The sequence below is a fragment of the Hippichthys cyanospilos genome, chromosome 16 (assembly GCF_059441005.1).
Source record: "Hippichthys cyanospilos isolate Australia breed blue-spotted pipefish chromosome 16, RoL_Hcya_1.0, whole genome shotgun sequence".
Classification (NCBI taxonomy): Eukaryota; Metazoa; Chordata; class Actinopteri; order Syngnathiformes; family Syngnathidae; genus Hippichthys; species Hippichthys cyanospilos.
The window spans coordinates 4,475,539-4,492,611 of record NC_142384.1 but is presented as its reverse complement, the minus strand read 5'-3'; the positions used below and the strand labels follow the sequence as shown (position 1 = coordinate 4,492,611).

Below are 17,073 nucleotides of genomic sequence, written 5' to 3'. Positions count from 1 at the left end.
GTTTGTGTCATTGGGTCACGTGATCTTGCTATGAGCAGGCGTTCAGTGTGGCATTACGGATGTTTACTAAAATTGTAAATGGAGAGGCCTCTTAACACAGATCCTGTTCAACAACTAAGATTGAATGGTAAGTCAAAAATTCCTTCTCGGTATATATTGTTTTCTAATGCTTTTTCTCATCTCTTCTTTACAGATCGGTTTAAACTATGGCGCAATTGGAGCGGTTTTTGGTGAGTGTGGATTATGACATCTTGAGTCCTAACCTGCTGTCAACTGAATCGATTTTACTTTTCCATCCAACAAATTGATATGCAAAACAATACGCAACCCGTACAGGTTCTTTCATAGTTGTATTCGTTGTTCAATTTCTGTTCTCTTATTATTACATGTGACGATAATTCTCTCCAAGGTGCAAAGTTTTCATTAAGGCGTTTGCTTTGCATCCTAATATTTGTCACTGCATACATACGTATCCGTCCAATTTAAATGTAAGTACTGAAATGGACTAGTAATTATACGCTGACATTTTAAATGCAAAACAAAATTAAACGGTGGATTGAATAAGTTTTACCTCTCTCGCTTTCTCTCTCTGCTTATATATATATATATATATATATATATATATATATATATATATATATATATATATATATATATACTGTGTATATATATATATATATATATATATATACTTATACTTGAATAAGTATTACCTCTCTCTCTCTCTCGCTTTCTCTCTCTGCTTATATATATATATATATATATATATATATATATATATATATATATATATATATATATATATATATATATATATATATATATATACATATGTGTGTGTGTGTATAAAATGAAAAAAAATGTCAATATGTCATGTGAATGTCACCCATGTTTTCTTTGTTTGTCTTTGCAGGATCATTGGCTTATGCAACAATTTTGCATACGTGGTTATGCTCAGTGCTGCTCAAGACATCCTTACAAAAGAAGAATCTGAAAACGCCACCATATTTGTATGTCAATATTTTTATTACGTCTGAAGTGTTCGCAAAATAACAAAGGTATATTGTATGAACAAAAATCTTGAGACATACCTCTTAACAATACATTTGTCAGTAGGTTTGCCACATCCAGTTGTTGCTTCGAAGTTATTGCTTCAACTAGTTGTCAAAATTAAATAAATGAACAAAAAATGGATCATGAAATAATTAACAAATATGTTAATGTTCGATGTTTTTTAGCCACTGTTTAACTTAAAATTTCATCCTCTAAACAGTAACAGGTTTCTGTAGACCTTCAAGAAGGTATCATCATCTTTGGGGTTAATTCTTTTCATCAGTTTATGGGGAAGAAAAGTCCAGTTTTTATTCATTTGTAGTTTGCTCAGTTACACCAGTTCTATCTGGAGGTTTGGGCCCAAATTTCTGTTAACTATGTTGAGAAGTTCATCTGAAGTATATCCAAAACGTTTGACCCAAGTCATAAGGTCAACAACCCCTGTACCAAATAAATACTAATGAAATGTATGTGATTTTGAAGAATCAATTGGAACAAAAAAGTTAAAAAACAAACAAACAGAATGACGCGCTGGAAGATTGGTTAACACATCTGCCTCACAGTTCACAGATCTCGGGTTCCAATTCCAGCTCGCCCTGGACTTCCTGTGTAGAGTTTGCATGTTCTCCCTGTGCCTCTGTGGGTCTTCTCTGGGCATTCTGGTCTCCTCCCACATTCCAAAAACATGCATGGCAGGCATATTGGACACACAAAATTTTCCTTAGGTGATATTGAGTGGGTGAATGTTGTTGGTCTTTGTGTGCCCTGCAACCGGTTCAGGGCATCCCCCGCCTACACCCTGAAAATGGCCGTGATAGGTGCCAGCAAGCCAGTGACCCTAGTGAGGATAAGCTGCTAAAAAAAAAAATGGATGGATAGAGAAACAAACAAACATTTATGTGATAATTGTGGATCTTGTCAATTAGAAATAATTTGGTGATACTAATTAGGGCAGGGCAATAAATCTAATTAATTTAATTAATCCTTCATTTTCAAAATGGCCAATTTGAAAATAAGCTAAATCATGAACTAAGTTTGGGACGAATGCTGAATGGGTGGTTTATAGAACGTTTACAATTACTAACTGCCTCATAGTGGCTTTTCAGCAAATAATGGATGTTTTTTGTCTACACAAGCTATAAATGTTCATTTTAAATTAAAACAAATTAAAAAACAGTATACATTATTGTTCAAACATTTCTGACATGATTTATTTTGAATAAATCAAACCTTTTAACCAATATTTGTTGTCTTGCACTAAAATTTTGCACTACATGAGATTCTGCACTACATCATTAGCACCATTTTCTGTTTTTTGTTTATTGCGATTAAAAAAATATTATTATTATATATACTATTATTATTATTATTATTATTATATATACTATTATTATTATTTATTGTATTTATTGCTCGATTATGGAATGTTGTCTGCTGCTCGGGAAAGGGAACAGAATAAGAATGTCATTGTATGTTACAACTATACATATGACAATAAATCTCTTGAATCTCTGGGCTGCTACAGACAAAGCTGGAAAACACTTTTATTTACATATACACTCGTTATAGGTCTTCAAAAATAAATAGCATGCCGTCGTGTCCAACTTCATGACAGCGAGAGCATGAATGACCTTACCCCGGAGGTATTTTTTGCGACCTTAAATACTGTATACTCAAAGAATCCTACTAGTTTAAAAAAAAACGTCAACAAATAACTACTATTACTCCAGTGGACTTAGAAATGATATCTAGCTGATTCAAACTCAAAAGAAAAATGAAAATCAAACTTAAATAAGTTTAATTCACTTTGCCACATCCAACACAACAGCGCCATTTTAAGGCAAACAAACGAAGAGCATTTACATTGCCAACTGCCACAATGTTTCAGCCTGTTTTGGAAAAACATTGTTAAAGTTTGTGGTTCACGTTTAACTTGTTACTTTACAGAAGCCATCTGTAAGTCCACTGGTGGTGGAATATGAAGATGCGAAGACTGGCAACAGCAGTCGCTATGACTGCAATTCTGTCTCAACAGCGGTAAGTGGAATTTATTCATTCACACAGGCTCAACGTAAGATCCAATTTTGTTTTGTTATTTATTTTTGAATTTGTGGCATTTTGAGCAGGTCTAGAAAAAGTGACTAAAATGACATATCAAGTAATGTTTTTAAGAAATCAATTTAGGACACGTTTCAGGTAGACATGTCCTGATTACATTTTCGGGTCTGAGTCCAAGCCGTCTGATTTTGAGGATCTTCCAATAAGCAAACCGATAACTCGAAAATGTATTGGGAATGCAAAAACAAAAAACATCCAAACCTAGCTTCATTTATGTATTTTACAAAATGTATCCCAACATCAGATTTTTTTTTTTTTTTTTTAATGGGTAGTGGCAGTGGTTTTGCACACCAGTATTCAGGTTGCAAATGAAATTAGTTGTTGTAGGGCAGCTACAGTATAACCTTTCCGCCACGCGAAATGCTCAATTTTCACACATTACAAATGCTGCAAAACTGTCAGAGAAATCTCTAAAAGAAGACTAGGACAAGCCCAGCTGCTAAGCAGCAAAAAGAGTAACTCAGACCAGCCAAGATTGACTTTTCTATACCATGGTAGAGAGAAGAAGCTTGGGCGAACAAACTCAACTACAAATTCAACTACCCAAGCGCCCCTGCCTGATTTTTATTCATTCAGCAAAGCATTGCACATTACAAGACCAGTCACACGTTACCAGTCGCACATTACAAGCCAGTCGGGCGCCACCAACAGCTGGGCCAAGGTCCCAGCTCACACTTTCCTGCATCAACAGCTTTATCTAAGGACTGGGGCGAGATCAACTAGCACCGCATACCGGGATAGCTATGCACACTATTCTAGACAAGAAATAAGCACATAATGATTACAACTTAATATATGATTCCTTTCACAAAAACTGACGAGCTTTCCGTATTAAAATATTTCATTATTACAGAGATTGTCATTGATACTTGAATCTTATTCGGTTAATAATGAAAACAAATCCCCCCACCCCCCAAGACATGGCAAAAATTTGGCACACAGGGCAACACAGCTAACTTACTTGCTGTTTGTAAACCAATGAAAAAAAAAACCTACTTTGAACCAAGCACATTAGTTCGTTTTAAGAAAATTTTAATCAATTAGCAGTCAAAATGTCATTTTCGGTCATTTCAGACCGAATTTATTCAAGTTTTTAGGGTGAGAAAAGCAGACTCTTTTGTCATGCAAACATGTGGGAAACATTGAACCCTGGTGGTAGGATGACAAAGTGCTTGATTTGACTTGTAATCAAAAAAAGTGCTTGACTTTTTAAATATTAATCTTGCCAAGGATGAGCTTAATTAATGGTGACAGCCAATATTGTGATCGCGATTAAAATTCCACTTATTGTGCAGCCCTAGTGTGTATATGCCAAAAGACCGCAATTAATAAACGAGTCAAATAGATTACCTTTCCGTGTTTTTTAACCAATGCACTCTTAATTGAATCAGCTAGAGACATCATAACTTTTACATGATCCTCTCCATTTTAGTAATACTGTATTTCTGTGTGTGAAGGATGGACTCGGGCGTTGGTTAAGTCTGCCTGCTTCTTTTATTGAAAATAATGCCATACATAGCACCTGAGCTATTACGAGCTGTTGTTAGCTGCAACAGGCACTTGATGCAAGCAGCAAACTGACATTCCGCTCTTCTAGCTCGTCCCGTTACAGTAATAATTGTAAGAGTACGGACAATACAAAATGCACATCTATCCGTCAAAACTCAGCTTATGTGGCTGACAGATCAATCTTCCTTGAATGGTGAGTGGTGGAGGCATTCTTGAGGGGAAAAGAGGCTATCAGGCAGGTGGACATAACTGAAAGGTGTGCATCAGAGGAAGTTCGAAGTGGGTATATGTAATACTCTAAATAAGGTGGGTACAGGCCGTATACCGCCGTATACCCTCCACTACACCGCTGTTGATGCCACTTGAAAGTGCTTGATTGGAAAGTAGACGGTGCCATCCTAGCAGCGCAGGGACAATAGCTCAAATATTGTTTTATGTATTTTAATGCAATAAAATGGTAGCATAGGCATAATAGATTACATACGGAATTAGGCATGGTCAACAGGCCAGGAACAAACACATCAAGGCTTGAGAAGTGTCAAAAGGACTGCTCTGGGAGTTTTTGTAGTAATAAACAGTGCCGTGGCGGGGTTGACGCCTGATTTACCAGTATATCCTTACTAATGTCAACAACCCATGGCCTCTGCTGCTCTGCAGCCTTATGGTGCCTTCTGAGATTTTACCGGAAATGTCGCACCACTTGGTGCAGATGATCCATTGTATCAAATTTACCGTGGTTTACATTCGTGCTGCACAGTCCATTTTGTGAAACATATTGTGCTGTAAAATGTCCAGCTAATCATGCTGATTGTAATTTTCAATTTTTTGTTTTCATTCCAGGCTGTATTATTAGCTGACATACTGCCGACCCTCATCATTAAGCTGTCTGCTCCGCTTGTTATCCACAAAGTGCCATATGGGTAATGAAAAAAACATTTTGCACCTTGAAGTCCTGTCGATAATACGCAATTCGGTCCCCACCGACTGCGAAAAACAAGGAATTACTGTACAACATTGCAGCAAATGAACTATTACAAGCAGCACGTACTCTAATCTTCAGTTTGTGTTAAATGCAAGCAAAAACAAGTATTCCCTTGTTATTTTTATAATCTGGTGTCTAAATGTTGGTTTTCATTACAGATTTCGAACATGCTTCTGTATTTTTATGGCTGCAGCAAGTTTCCTTGTCGTTTCCTTCTCTTCCACTGTTTGGATGAGCATATTAGGTAATGGTACTCTAGCAGTTTTACTGTGCCTATTCCATGATGACCGCAGATATAAATCAAATACACTTTTTTCTGCGTAGGGGGTCATCGGTTTACAATGAAAGTTCATTCTTACAACACCTACTGTAATACCTCAAAATTGGGAATAATCAAAATTTATGTCATCTAACATTTCTAAAATTTGCTCGTCGTAAAGTCATATTCACAGTAAATATCTGTTTGAAAAACATTTATGGAGTATGTAAATTGTTAGAAACTAGTGAACAATTCAACACCTTTACTCTTTGGAGTGTGCTTGCACTCAGGAAAAGGCACAAACTCATTAATTGGAACATTTTAACAACAAAATGATGCAGGTGAACGCCATGATAAACCAAGGACCCCTGTAATTTTAAACAAAAATTGTACTGATGTCAATGATCTTTTGCTTCTTTAAGACTGTCTGTCACCTAAACCTCCCCAAGACCTAACTGTGCACTATTATTGTTTCATTACTATACACTTCTAGGTGTGATTCTTGCCAGTACAAGCTCAGGATTTGGAGAGTTATCCTTCCTTTCCCTCACTGTCTACTATAGCAGGTATATATCTTCTGACAATATATTAAAATTATTTAGTGTGTGTGTGTGTGTGTGTGTGTGTGTGTGTGTATATATATATATATATATATATATATATATATATATATATATATATATATATATATATATATATATTATATATTATATATATATATATATATAATATATATATATATATATATATATATATATATATATATATATATATATATATATATATATATATATATATATATATATATATATACAGTATATACCGTATTTACAGTATTTTCAAAGTAACTTACTCTGTTTTAAAAACACTGTACAATGTACTGTAAATGTCCCATTTCCTCCAAATATATTCCTCTTGTTTCCTTTAAAGATACGTCTGTAATCAGTTTATTTCAAAAGGGATGATTCATTTTACCGATTTTCTGGTTCTAACCTGTTTTTGTCTTTTTTTTTGCCAATGGAGAATGCTTCTTTGGGAATTGTCAATAGTTGATTTTGTGAAAATGACCGTAACATTCAACAATTTGTTGAAGTTTCTTTGTATATGCTGAAAGCCAAAACCTATTACCATCACATAATTCTTACCTCTACTTCCTGTTTAATTTTTAGTCTTGTCATCAGTAAATGGAAACACTGCATTGTGTTGGAATCAGGTGACTGACTTGGTCATTGAAGAATATGACATTTGTTTCCCTTGACAAATTCTAGTGTTAGCAGAAATTCTCAGTAAAATGCTCTCAAGATACATAATTATGGATGTGAATATAGAAATGTATAACAAAGTACATACCACTAATAGAAACAGTCTGAGAACATCGCAAGTGTACACACACACAAACAAAAGGAACAAATCATGAGTACTGTAATTAAGGTCTTGCAAAACCGTTGGTTGATTTCCATCTTGTATTTCAGGCGGTCAGAGACTGAAAATAATTTCAATTCAAAGTGTTAAAAATTGTGATTATGCGATTGTACAAAAATGAGGTATTCCGCTGTATTGGATGCGATTTCTACATTGGACCAAGCTACATTACTTTAATAAGTAATTGTGATTTTATTCATTTTTTTAAACAACAACCACAGAAATGACTGTTTTGCCACTGTTGCAGGGATGTACTTGGGGCCTGGGGCTCAGGGACTGGTGGGGCTGGTCTTTTGGGAGCCTTCCTTTATTCAGGCCTGACTCAAGCCGGTCTTTCACCCCAGGTTACACTTTTAATCATGCTGACCATCCCATTCAGCATGCTGATTAGGTAAGTAAGAAAATAACCACGTTTTACAATTTGAATATCTGATTACTTAAAAGCAGGGTAGGTGTAAGGATATGGTGGATGCACAAAAACAAACAATGAAGGAAATTCAACCGGCCTCATTGAAAGCAGTCTTGTCGCTTTCTGCACACTTGCGTGATCCACGAAAGCCACACGGCTACAAATGCAGTTATAAATGCAACGTTTCACTCTGCTGTTAACTGATGGAGTTTGACTGTCACCGATCTGGTGATTGTGTAAGCATGGAAAGTGGCTTTTCCCTATCACGGGTCCCAATCATGTTCAAGCCATGATAAATACTGTATCTCTGCCGCCTTCCTGCTAAATAAAACTCTATTTAGTCGTTGTTGATCTATTTCATACTTAGGTGTCAAGATTCAAGGGATTTATATTTATAGTTGTACCATACAATGAAATTCTAACCCGCTCGATCAATTCTCAATTATTGCGCAAAGAGACACTCAACAAAACATGTATATTCAAACGAAAATAATCAAGGGATGGCACAAACCTGGATTAAAGGTTTTCATACGTCATTACCGAGGTGCTGATAATTCCAAACATCCCTCAGTTTAAATTAGCCTACGGTAGCTCCACGATGCTCGATCCTCACACCTTGATGCACGTTTCCGACAACTGAGACCCTCTGTAATATGAAGGCGTGAAATCAACTTTGTTGTCGCTTTGAACGTTTTGAGGAACAAGAAGCGTCTCAAGAGACGTGAACTGTGCTCCGTATGCAGCAGCTAAAAACAAAACATTCTCAGTTACGCTAACACTTCTGGTCTCTTCTTGTCAATCAGCAATGTGGTCCATTCTCTTTCCGCTTCGTCGTAGTTGTAACTTGTTTTGTATTTTATGACTTTGTTTTCTGAAATGTGAATGAGTTTTCTGGAATGTAGAAGTACAAGTGTTTCACAGTTTGTGTTTTTATTTTGCACTTCAGAGTCACTTTAAATATAAGGCTAGATACCTTAATTCATACATGGACTGGGTATCTTTACGGGCACACGTTTCATTAAATAAATGAATGCATGATCTTTTCAGCTTTCGTTCTTTCTCGCTCTCTGATCCATGACTCAAATTTATGATACGATGCGAACCGTCAATTTTTCATTCGTCGCACCAATAATTATTATTTAGGTAATGGTGTGTTGTTTGTTTGTTTTTTCTAGCTATTTTTTTCTCTTGGTCCCACCACCTTCATTTCCTCAGTGGAAGCACAACGAAATGCATAATGTCATTGAGAATACGGAGGAGAGACAACGGCTAATGGATGAATCTCAAGAGGAACAAGAACTATGCAGCCAAGGTACAAACTCAGTTTACATAAATGAATAAAGAAAAAAAAATACAATGTTTTGGGCAGTATTTATATGTTCTGAAAATTGATCAGCCGCTGTTGGGTTCATAATTTTACATAATTTTGCTCCGTGAAAGAAGCGTATGTTAACTTGTTATCCATGTTACCCGTGGACGTTTGCTGCAGGAGCAAAATGAGCAAAAAGGAGAGCTGCACACTGCAGTTGCCCATTGAGACAGATGACACGGAAAGGATAAAACGTATTTATGACTGGGTTATAAACACCATGTTTTTTATTTTTCTCAGAGGACAGGAGATCTGGATTGCTCACTCTCACAGAAAAATTGCACGTCTTGAAAGTAAGTCACATAAATCACATAAATACACATTTTACATGCTCATGGTACAGGTCGGGCCTAAAATGTCATTCATTACGTTCGGGTCGGGCCGAGCTTCTATCTCGCTGACTTTTTTTTAATAAATATATGTTAAAAAAATGTATACTAAAACGATGTGTGGAATGTGGATACTAAACTAAGGAATTTGTTATAAAATAAATAATTTGGATAAAACAGAGAAGGTGCTGTAATGTAATTGCTGTTTAACTACTATACCAGCCGCAGAGCCAGAGCATGTTCTGCGCACATGAACGCCGACCTCTTAATAATCTTCCCTCCACAAGTCTGCATCTATTTTGACCTGGTATCCCTGAAGTCAAGGATAAACTAAAGACAGGGGAACTTAAAAGGCAAACACACACCGGGAAGAGTGAGGTATGGAAAAGCTTCAAATTGATCATTGAAAATGCTACAGAAATTTGCGTTGGCTTCGCTGAATGTAGTCAATGTGGCACTTTGCTTTCATAAGAGAGCAAAAAAATTAGTGGGCTGCAGTATTTCTCTGCGTGATTAAGCAAGTGCGCACCAATGACGGACGGCCTTAAATTTTTCCCCGTCAACTCTTAAAAAAATTCCATTAATGATGGAGAATTGTCGGTTAATGTAACCTCTGCAGATACAGAAATATAAAAGATGTAAATGTTTACACAGTCTTGTTAAACTTAGATTTCGTTACAAAAGCCTTTAATTTGTTATCATAAATCACCTCTTCCTCCCGAGTCTTCACAAATAAAATATGAAATTTCGGGTTTGCTTCGGGCTTGGGCCTGCAAATCAAGTTACCGTATTTTCCGCACTATAAGGCGCACCCTCAATTAATGAGATATTTTAAAACTTTTTCCATATATAAGGCGCACCGGATTATAAGGCGCACACTCAGTTAATGACATATTTTAAAACTTTTTCAATCACAAAATAGTAATACTCAAAGTAATAACAATAACTCAAATAATAACTCTAAACTCTCAATAGCATAATAACTCAGTCAATATGACCAACCTTGTTCAATGTAAACACACAAAAGAAACAGGTAAAGCTTACTTTATCAGTTCATTCCCAATCTACAAATCCCATTCTCAGTATTGATCCATATATAAGGCGCACCTGATTATAAGGCGCACCATCAGCTTTTTTAAAAAAAAATAAGGCTTTTAGGTGCGCCTTACAGTGCGGAAAATACAGTCATTGGTCGGGCTCGGGCTGGGTTGGGCTTTAATACCGTGGGCCTGGGTCAGGTCGGGCTGGATTTTTTAGGCCCGATCTTACCTACAGCTCATCGTACCTCTCAGTTGCCTCTGGAATCCCACACGCGAAAGAGGAGAATAGCAGTCTTTTTTTTTTTTTTTAGCTTGGCGGCATCCTCTATCGCTAATGTCTGGGGATTGTTGCCATGACAGGCACGACCACCTTACGGGCACATCTCTGAACTGTTCATTTGACAATCAATACCCTCTGCTAACCCTAGCCCCATGAGCTACCTTTTCATTCATTGAGGTGAACCCCAACATGCAGGCGCCATGCCGAAGGGGGGCTAAGTATGCCCACACTTGCTCTGAGCCTTTCCGCGTATTCAACTCCAGAGTGGAAAAAGAGTACAAACCCCTCTCGAGAGGACTGGTACTAGAACCCATGCAGTGTATGGATTCCAGTCTCACTCTCTCTTCAGTAGTCGGAACTTCTCGGCCTGTGTTTTCGTACACGAGATGCTCAAAGTGTACAAGAGTCTTGAAGCCAATAATTACGTAGTTTGTGGACATGTCCAGGTCCTTTGTTTCTTGAAGGCAGATATTTTTCACAGTCAAAGACAAGAGACGAAAACCACATTTATCAAGCATAGGTTTGGTGAATAAGAAACTGGTTCCATACTGACAGCTTAATTAATATACAAAACATGATTTTTTTTTTTTCGTTGACCAGAATATACGGGAATAAAAATAATCTTAAACCAAAATGAGACATTTCTTCAGGATGACAGCATAAAATGCATTCATTGTAATTTGGGTAATTTTTGATCCCTTATAGGCACAGGGATGTATTGGGATCTTTATTGGTGTAGAGGACATAAATGACCGGTTGTAGGTCAAAAGGTGGACAGTTTTGAAATGATCTTGGACCCTGTTTTACATCAAGAAAAAAATATTGTAAACTGGTGTGTGTTGCTGTTTTATAACCACTATAACTACCACTCCTTTGCCTGACAAATCTTTCAGGGTTTGATGCCATTTGTCTGTGCTTTGGGATTGGTCTATTATGCTGAATACTTCATTAACCAGGGCTTGGTAAGTTCTCGGTTGCATCACGCTTCATGGCTTTTATCCATTTTGTAATCATTTGTAATCGTACAGTAGGAATATGACAGGTACTTATGTCAAGCTTTACTTCAAAACGTAAGCTCTGTTTTCCCCAGATGGAGCTTCTGTATTTCCGAAGATTTTTCCTGACCCATGCGGAGCAGTATCGCTGGTTAGTAAGGTTTATTAAAATATCCATCCATCCATTTTTTACTGCTTAAACCTGTTCAGGGTCTCAAGTCATGTAGAGCTCAAGGCGAGACACGGGGACAGCCCGGACTGGTTACCAGTCAATGACGGACATTCGAGACAAACATCAGCTCATTTACATTCACACATAAAAAACTGTCCGAAGGAGTGATTCACAGTAAACGTGTGAACGGTTGTTTGTCTATGTGTGCCGTATAACTGACTGGCAACCAGATCCAAGTGTACCCCGCCTACTGCTCAAAGATCCCTGGGATATGCTCCAGCACGTCCGCGACCCTCATGAGGATAAGCGGTTTGGAAAATGGACCAGAATGGGGTAGGCGTATAATAGAATGGAATAGGGTGGGTTGGTTAGACAAACGGATAGACAAACGGATGAGCGGGTGGACTCAAAACATTCCCATTCTACTCTTTAAGAAGAAGCAGTAACAGCAGAAGATTAACAGGAAGTTATAGACAGCCAGTAAGACAGCTGCACTCAAGTTAACTCTGGGAATATTCTTAAAGCATTGTATCTAAGTGACTTTAAGAAAACTATTACATGTGAAATGTACATATAACATTACATAGGTGTGGTTGTTGAGTGTAAATGAAGTGAAAATTGCTAATCAAATAAAAGGATTGCTCTAAGCTTTGGCAAATTTTGTCGGATTTGTATGTGTAGAAGACAAAACAAATAAGTAGATGGTTATGAAAAGGGGGAGGGGCAATTAGCTGCTGTTATTGGCTGGCAACCAATTCAGGGCATATCCTGCCTACTGCCTGGAGATGGCTGCAATAAGATCTAGCTCGCTCGCGATCCTTGTGAGGATAAGCGACTTAAGAACATTGTTGGATGGCAATTACTCATTTATTTGATGGAATAATCAATTTTAAAAAGATTGGAAGCAGCCCTAGATGGATGGGAGGTAGACTAATTCAGATGAGATAAAGGAAGAAAATGATATTAGACCCACATTAAAATGTATATTAAAATAAAAAAAACTATTACACTCAAGCAAACCAATTCTTATTCTCTATTCTTGCTGCCGTTTAACATGAATTGAAACGAATAACAAAATTTCCTAAATACGCACATGCAAAATCCTTGGTTCTCTTAAACTTTAGTATTGTTTCCATGTATTTTATATTTATTGTACATGTCTACATTCTTCAGTAACAATTTTAACGTGGTTCCTTTCCTATTAGGTATCAGACAATTTACCAGGGTGGTGTTTTTATCTCTCGATCCTCGCTTTGTTGTTTGAAGATCAGAAAACTTTGGGGCCTTGCTGTACTACAGGTAAAAAAAAAAAAATATATATATATATATATATATATATATATATATATATATATATATATATGCACACACACACATACACACAATGTGTTTGAAAAATGTTTTTTACTCCACAGCTGTTGAATGCAGTGCTGCTCTCGTTGCAAGTATCTTACCAATTCCTGCCCAATGCCTGGTTGATATTTGCCATCATCTTCTATGAAGGTCTGCTGGGTGGAACTGCATATGTTAACACCTTCTACTTCATCAGCAAAGAGGTCTGATCAATTGAATTACTTTTGATTTAGTAGCGATCAAGGACTTAAGTACAGCATCAATTTTCTACAGGGACTCATCATACTGAAAACAAGCACTATCAAGTACGATTCTCAGCTTAGGTCTTTAGTATTCAAATGACCCTGAACACTATTTCAGTAACTCATGCCGCTTTTGACAAATTATAGTGAAATATTTTAATCAAGGTTAATATAAATGATTTCAGAGTTAACGCTCATCTATTCTTTATTTCATTCACTTTTTTTTTAATGTTTGTGAACTTAGTTTGTGAACTGAGTTACTGAAAAGGCTATAAAGTACAGTAATTCCCTGTTTAGCGCGGCTTAATGGGAACTGGACCACAGTGTGTGCACACATAAATAAGTGTATGAAATGTGTTTAATAAAACCTTGCCACCGTAACACAAATATTTCAATACCACACGGTGTATCTCAGTAAACATCTTCTTGTCTGTCTTCTTGTGGAAATGTATAAATGGCCAAATTAATATTCTCAATATTTGGCCACTTGACAATATTGCATGAATACATTTTGCATGGATACATTTTCATTCGTCATGGCTTAAGCAATTATAGGTTATCGTCCCAATCCTAAAACTTCAAAGACGTGTAAATATAGGTAAATCCAACAAAGACTACACACACATGCGCTCGACATGACATTAGCCAAAACATCACAACATACACAAGTATACAGTTTTTTAACCTTGCAAGGTGAGCATAATCTAGCATGTAAGACACTTGCCTCTAAGTCTCTTTGAGATGGAAACCTCATTGAAACCTAGCACGGCAACATTATCTTAACCTTATGGAATGAGAATGGATCAAAAATATGTTTACTGTATGCTCATGCTAGCCAAACGAACCTGTTTGTTGTTACAAGAGACGCTATTTAGCTACCGTAGCTCCACAATTATAAGAAGCACTTTGTTTTCCCCAAAATGAAGGCCAAAGGTATGGGTGCGTCCTATAGACGTTAACTTAAACATTTGAATTTTGTAATTGTTCGACGCCATTCAAAAAACATAGATCTGTCAGCCACTTAAGCAGAGTTTTGACGCACAGATGCGCATTTTTATATCAGCCGTATACTTTCTTACAATAATTACTGTAATGCAGTGCTTCTCAATTACATTTTGCCAAGCCCCCCTCCCGTAGGAAAGAGAAAACTTTTCGCCCCGCCCCACCCCCGACTCGACACGCTGATTATAAATAAGATTATTATCGATAAAACTTGTATAAGTATACCTAAAACTGTATCAGTTTTAACATTAACAAAATAAAAAAAATCTACTTTCAACAACAGGTGATTATTTTTTACATCTGTGATACAGGTTACAGCTTAGTCTAAAAATGAAAAGAAAAAAAAAAACAAATGCATCAAAGTGACAAATTATTACAATTGTACTTCACATGACAAAAGCATTTCCCTTGGGATCATCCACACCAGCCCCAAAAGCTGCCAAAGCAGCTGTGGAGAGTTTCAGAGGTTTCAATGAACGTCACTAAAATCATCAGTAATTGCCTCGAAAAATATATAAATAAATGTAAGTTAAGGGTACCATCGTTTATTTCCAGACCTGTTAGGGTTATTTGCATCAAAATTTGAAAATAGTGTCTGATTTTCATTGGTTTTCTTTGTTAATTTTCTTGATTTTTTTATGATTACTTTTTATCTTTTCCTGTTAACAATGAGGTACTAGCAATTTTGTCCATGTGAGTCAATGTACAACCTTTCCCTACTGATAAGCCAAATCATTTAACCCTTTCAGTGCCATGGACAAGAATTTGTCATGTACTGTACAGTGACAAAAATTCTTAACTATGTTTTATCTTTGTTAATGAATGGATAGATGACACTCGTGGTCAGCGCTTCCCTTATTATCATGCCAATTGAGCACTGTAATGTAGTTTTATATTATATATATATATATATATATATATATATATATATATATATATATATATATATATATATATATAAAATGTTTGTATGAGTCACTTCTGTTCAGGAAACACATCTTTTCACAAAAAAGCTCACTTTCTCCTCTTGTCCAAAATTGCTTGGTGTCACTCAAATGACCTATTTTCAAACAGTGCTTACTAAAGAACAAAACAAGAAAGGACCTTAATTTCTTTTTCTTGGTAAAGAGTGGAATCATTCTCTCATATGGCAGCACCAATGTCTACATCGTAATGCAATACAATATTTTGTCGGCCAAGAAAGATGCGTCAAAATGCTTGAGATCGGCTGGCAATAGGGGTTGCCTTTTCAGATAACTCACTGAAAGAGTTCATGTTGAATACCAAATTCTCGCACATCCAGACTCCAGAAAGCTCAACAGTCAGTGTTAATTACATAGTGTACAAGATAACTCATTGTGTCCGTATTTGATCATTTTCTTCCTTTAAGCATGCCATGTTCATCCTTATTTTATTTTTTTTGTAGACTAACGACAGAGAGAGGGAGTTTGCCATGGCTGCTGCCAGCGTTGGAGACAGTGTTGGTATCGCTTTGGCTGCAGCCACTGCTTTCCCTATCCACAGATACTTCTGTTCCCTATGATAAATGCTCTTCAAATAAAGTCCAGTTGCCTTTGGGTGGCTAATCAATTACTGTTGATGCTGTTGTTGTTTTTTTATATTACTATCTGATCAACACTACAATGTCTACTGTCAGGTTCAGGCAACTGAGAACATTTAATAAGAAACAAAGCAAAAAGAACACAGCAAACTTTTTCTCGCGAGTAGAGCGGAAAGGAACCGGACTCTCAGATCTCCTTCCGGTCTGGTTACAAATTCTGTCTGTACCCTCTTTTATCCATTTGGGTTGGCCATAGTCACATAACCACTTGCTGCCCGAAAAGTTTAGGGGAGACATGACAGAAAGGATGTAGGTGAAAGTCCATGTACACTATCAGTCCATGTAATCACTGCTATCATCTTTCCCAAGAACATGACAGACCCTGTACTGTTCCATCCTGTGAATAGGTCATTATGGGATAATGCCTGTGATTAGGTCCTTAAGTCATTATTCCTGTGATTCATCACAGCTGCAGGAGACATAACAATTACAACAGAAAATATCCATACATATACGATTAATCTAACATCCACATATAAGTTTCCTTAAAGTTACGTTAGTTACGTGCACATACAAGTTTGAAGATTACTTGTAGGCAATTTTTTTTTTTTTTTAAATCAAGATTTAAACTTTCATTTACAATATGCACACAAGTGGAAGTGGCTGCACTGGATGGCTGGAAAAGCATCTCCAGGGAGTGAACTCAAGTGTCTTGGTAGGGTTTCTGCACAATTATTATGGGACTGGTGAGAAGCCCGTATTTCCATTGGTCCTGAATTGTGAACTATAAAAAACAATTAACTAAAAAATAAAGTAATCACAAAAAAAAGCTAGCAACATTAAATTAATGAAGTGTTTATCATCCATCCATTATTTATTGCTGGTCTTCCTCACGAAGGTCGCTGGCTTGCTGGTGTCTAGTCCAGCAGTAGACAAAGGACACCCTGTCCTTGTTGCCAACCAAATCGCAGAGCACAC

General features: G+C 36.6%; 1 protein-coding gene across 1 annotated transcript; it reads left to right on the top strand.

The window, feature by feature from the left end:
* Positions 1–16,124, top strand: cln3 (CLN3 lysosomal/endosomal transmembrane protein, battenin). Its single transcript, XM_088436252.1, has 15 exons — positions 1–127; positions 194–230; positions 914–1,010; positions 3,001–3,090; positions 5,521–5,600; positions 5,821–5,906; positions 6,415–6,487; positions 7,591–7,734; positions 8,928–9,064; positions 9,362–9,414; positions 11,664–11,732; positions 11,861–11,916; positions 13,143–13,236; positions 13,353–13,493; positions 15,961–16,124. Exons 1-15 carry the CDS (start codon positions 79–81, stop codon positions 16,075–16,077), a joined length of 1,323 nt encoding a protein of 440 aa, XP_088292378.1. The 5' UTR covers positions 1–78; the 3' UTR covers positions 16,078–16,124.
* Positions 16,125–17,073: the final 949 nt, after the last annotated feature.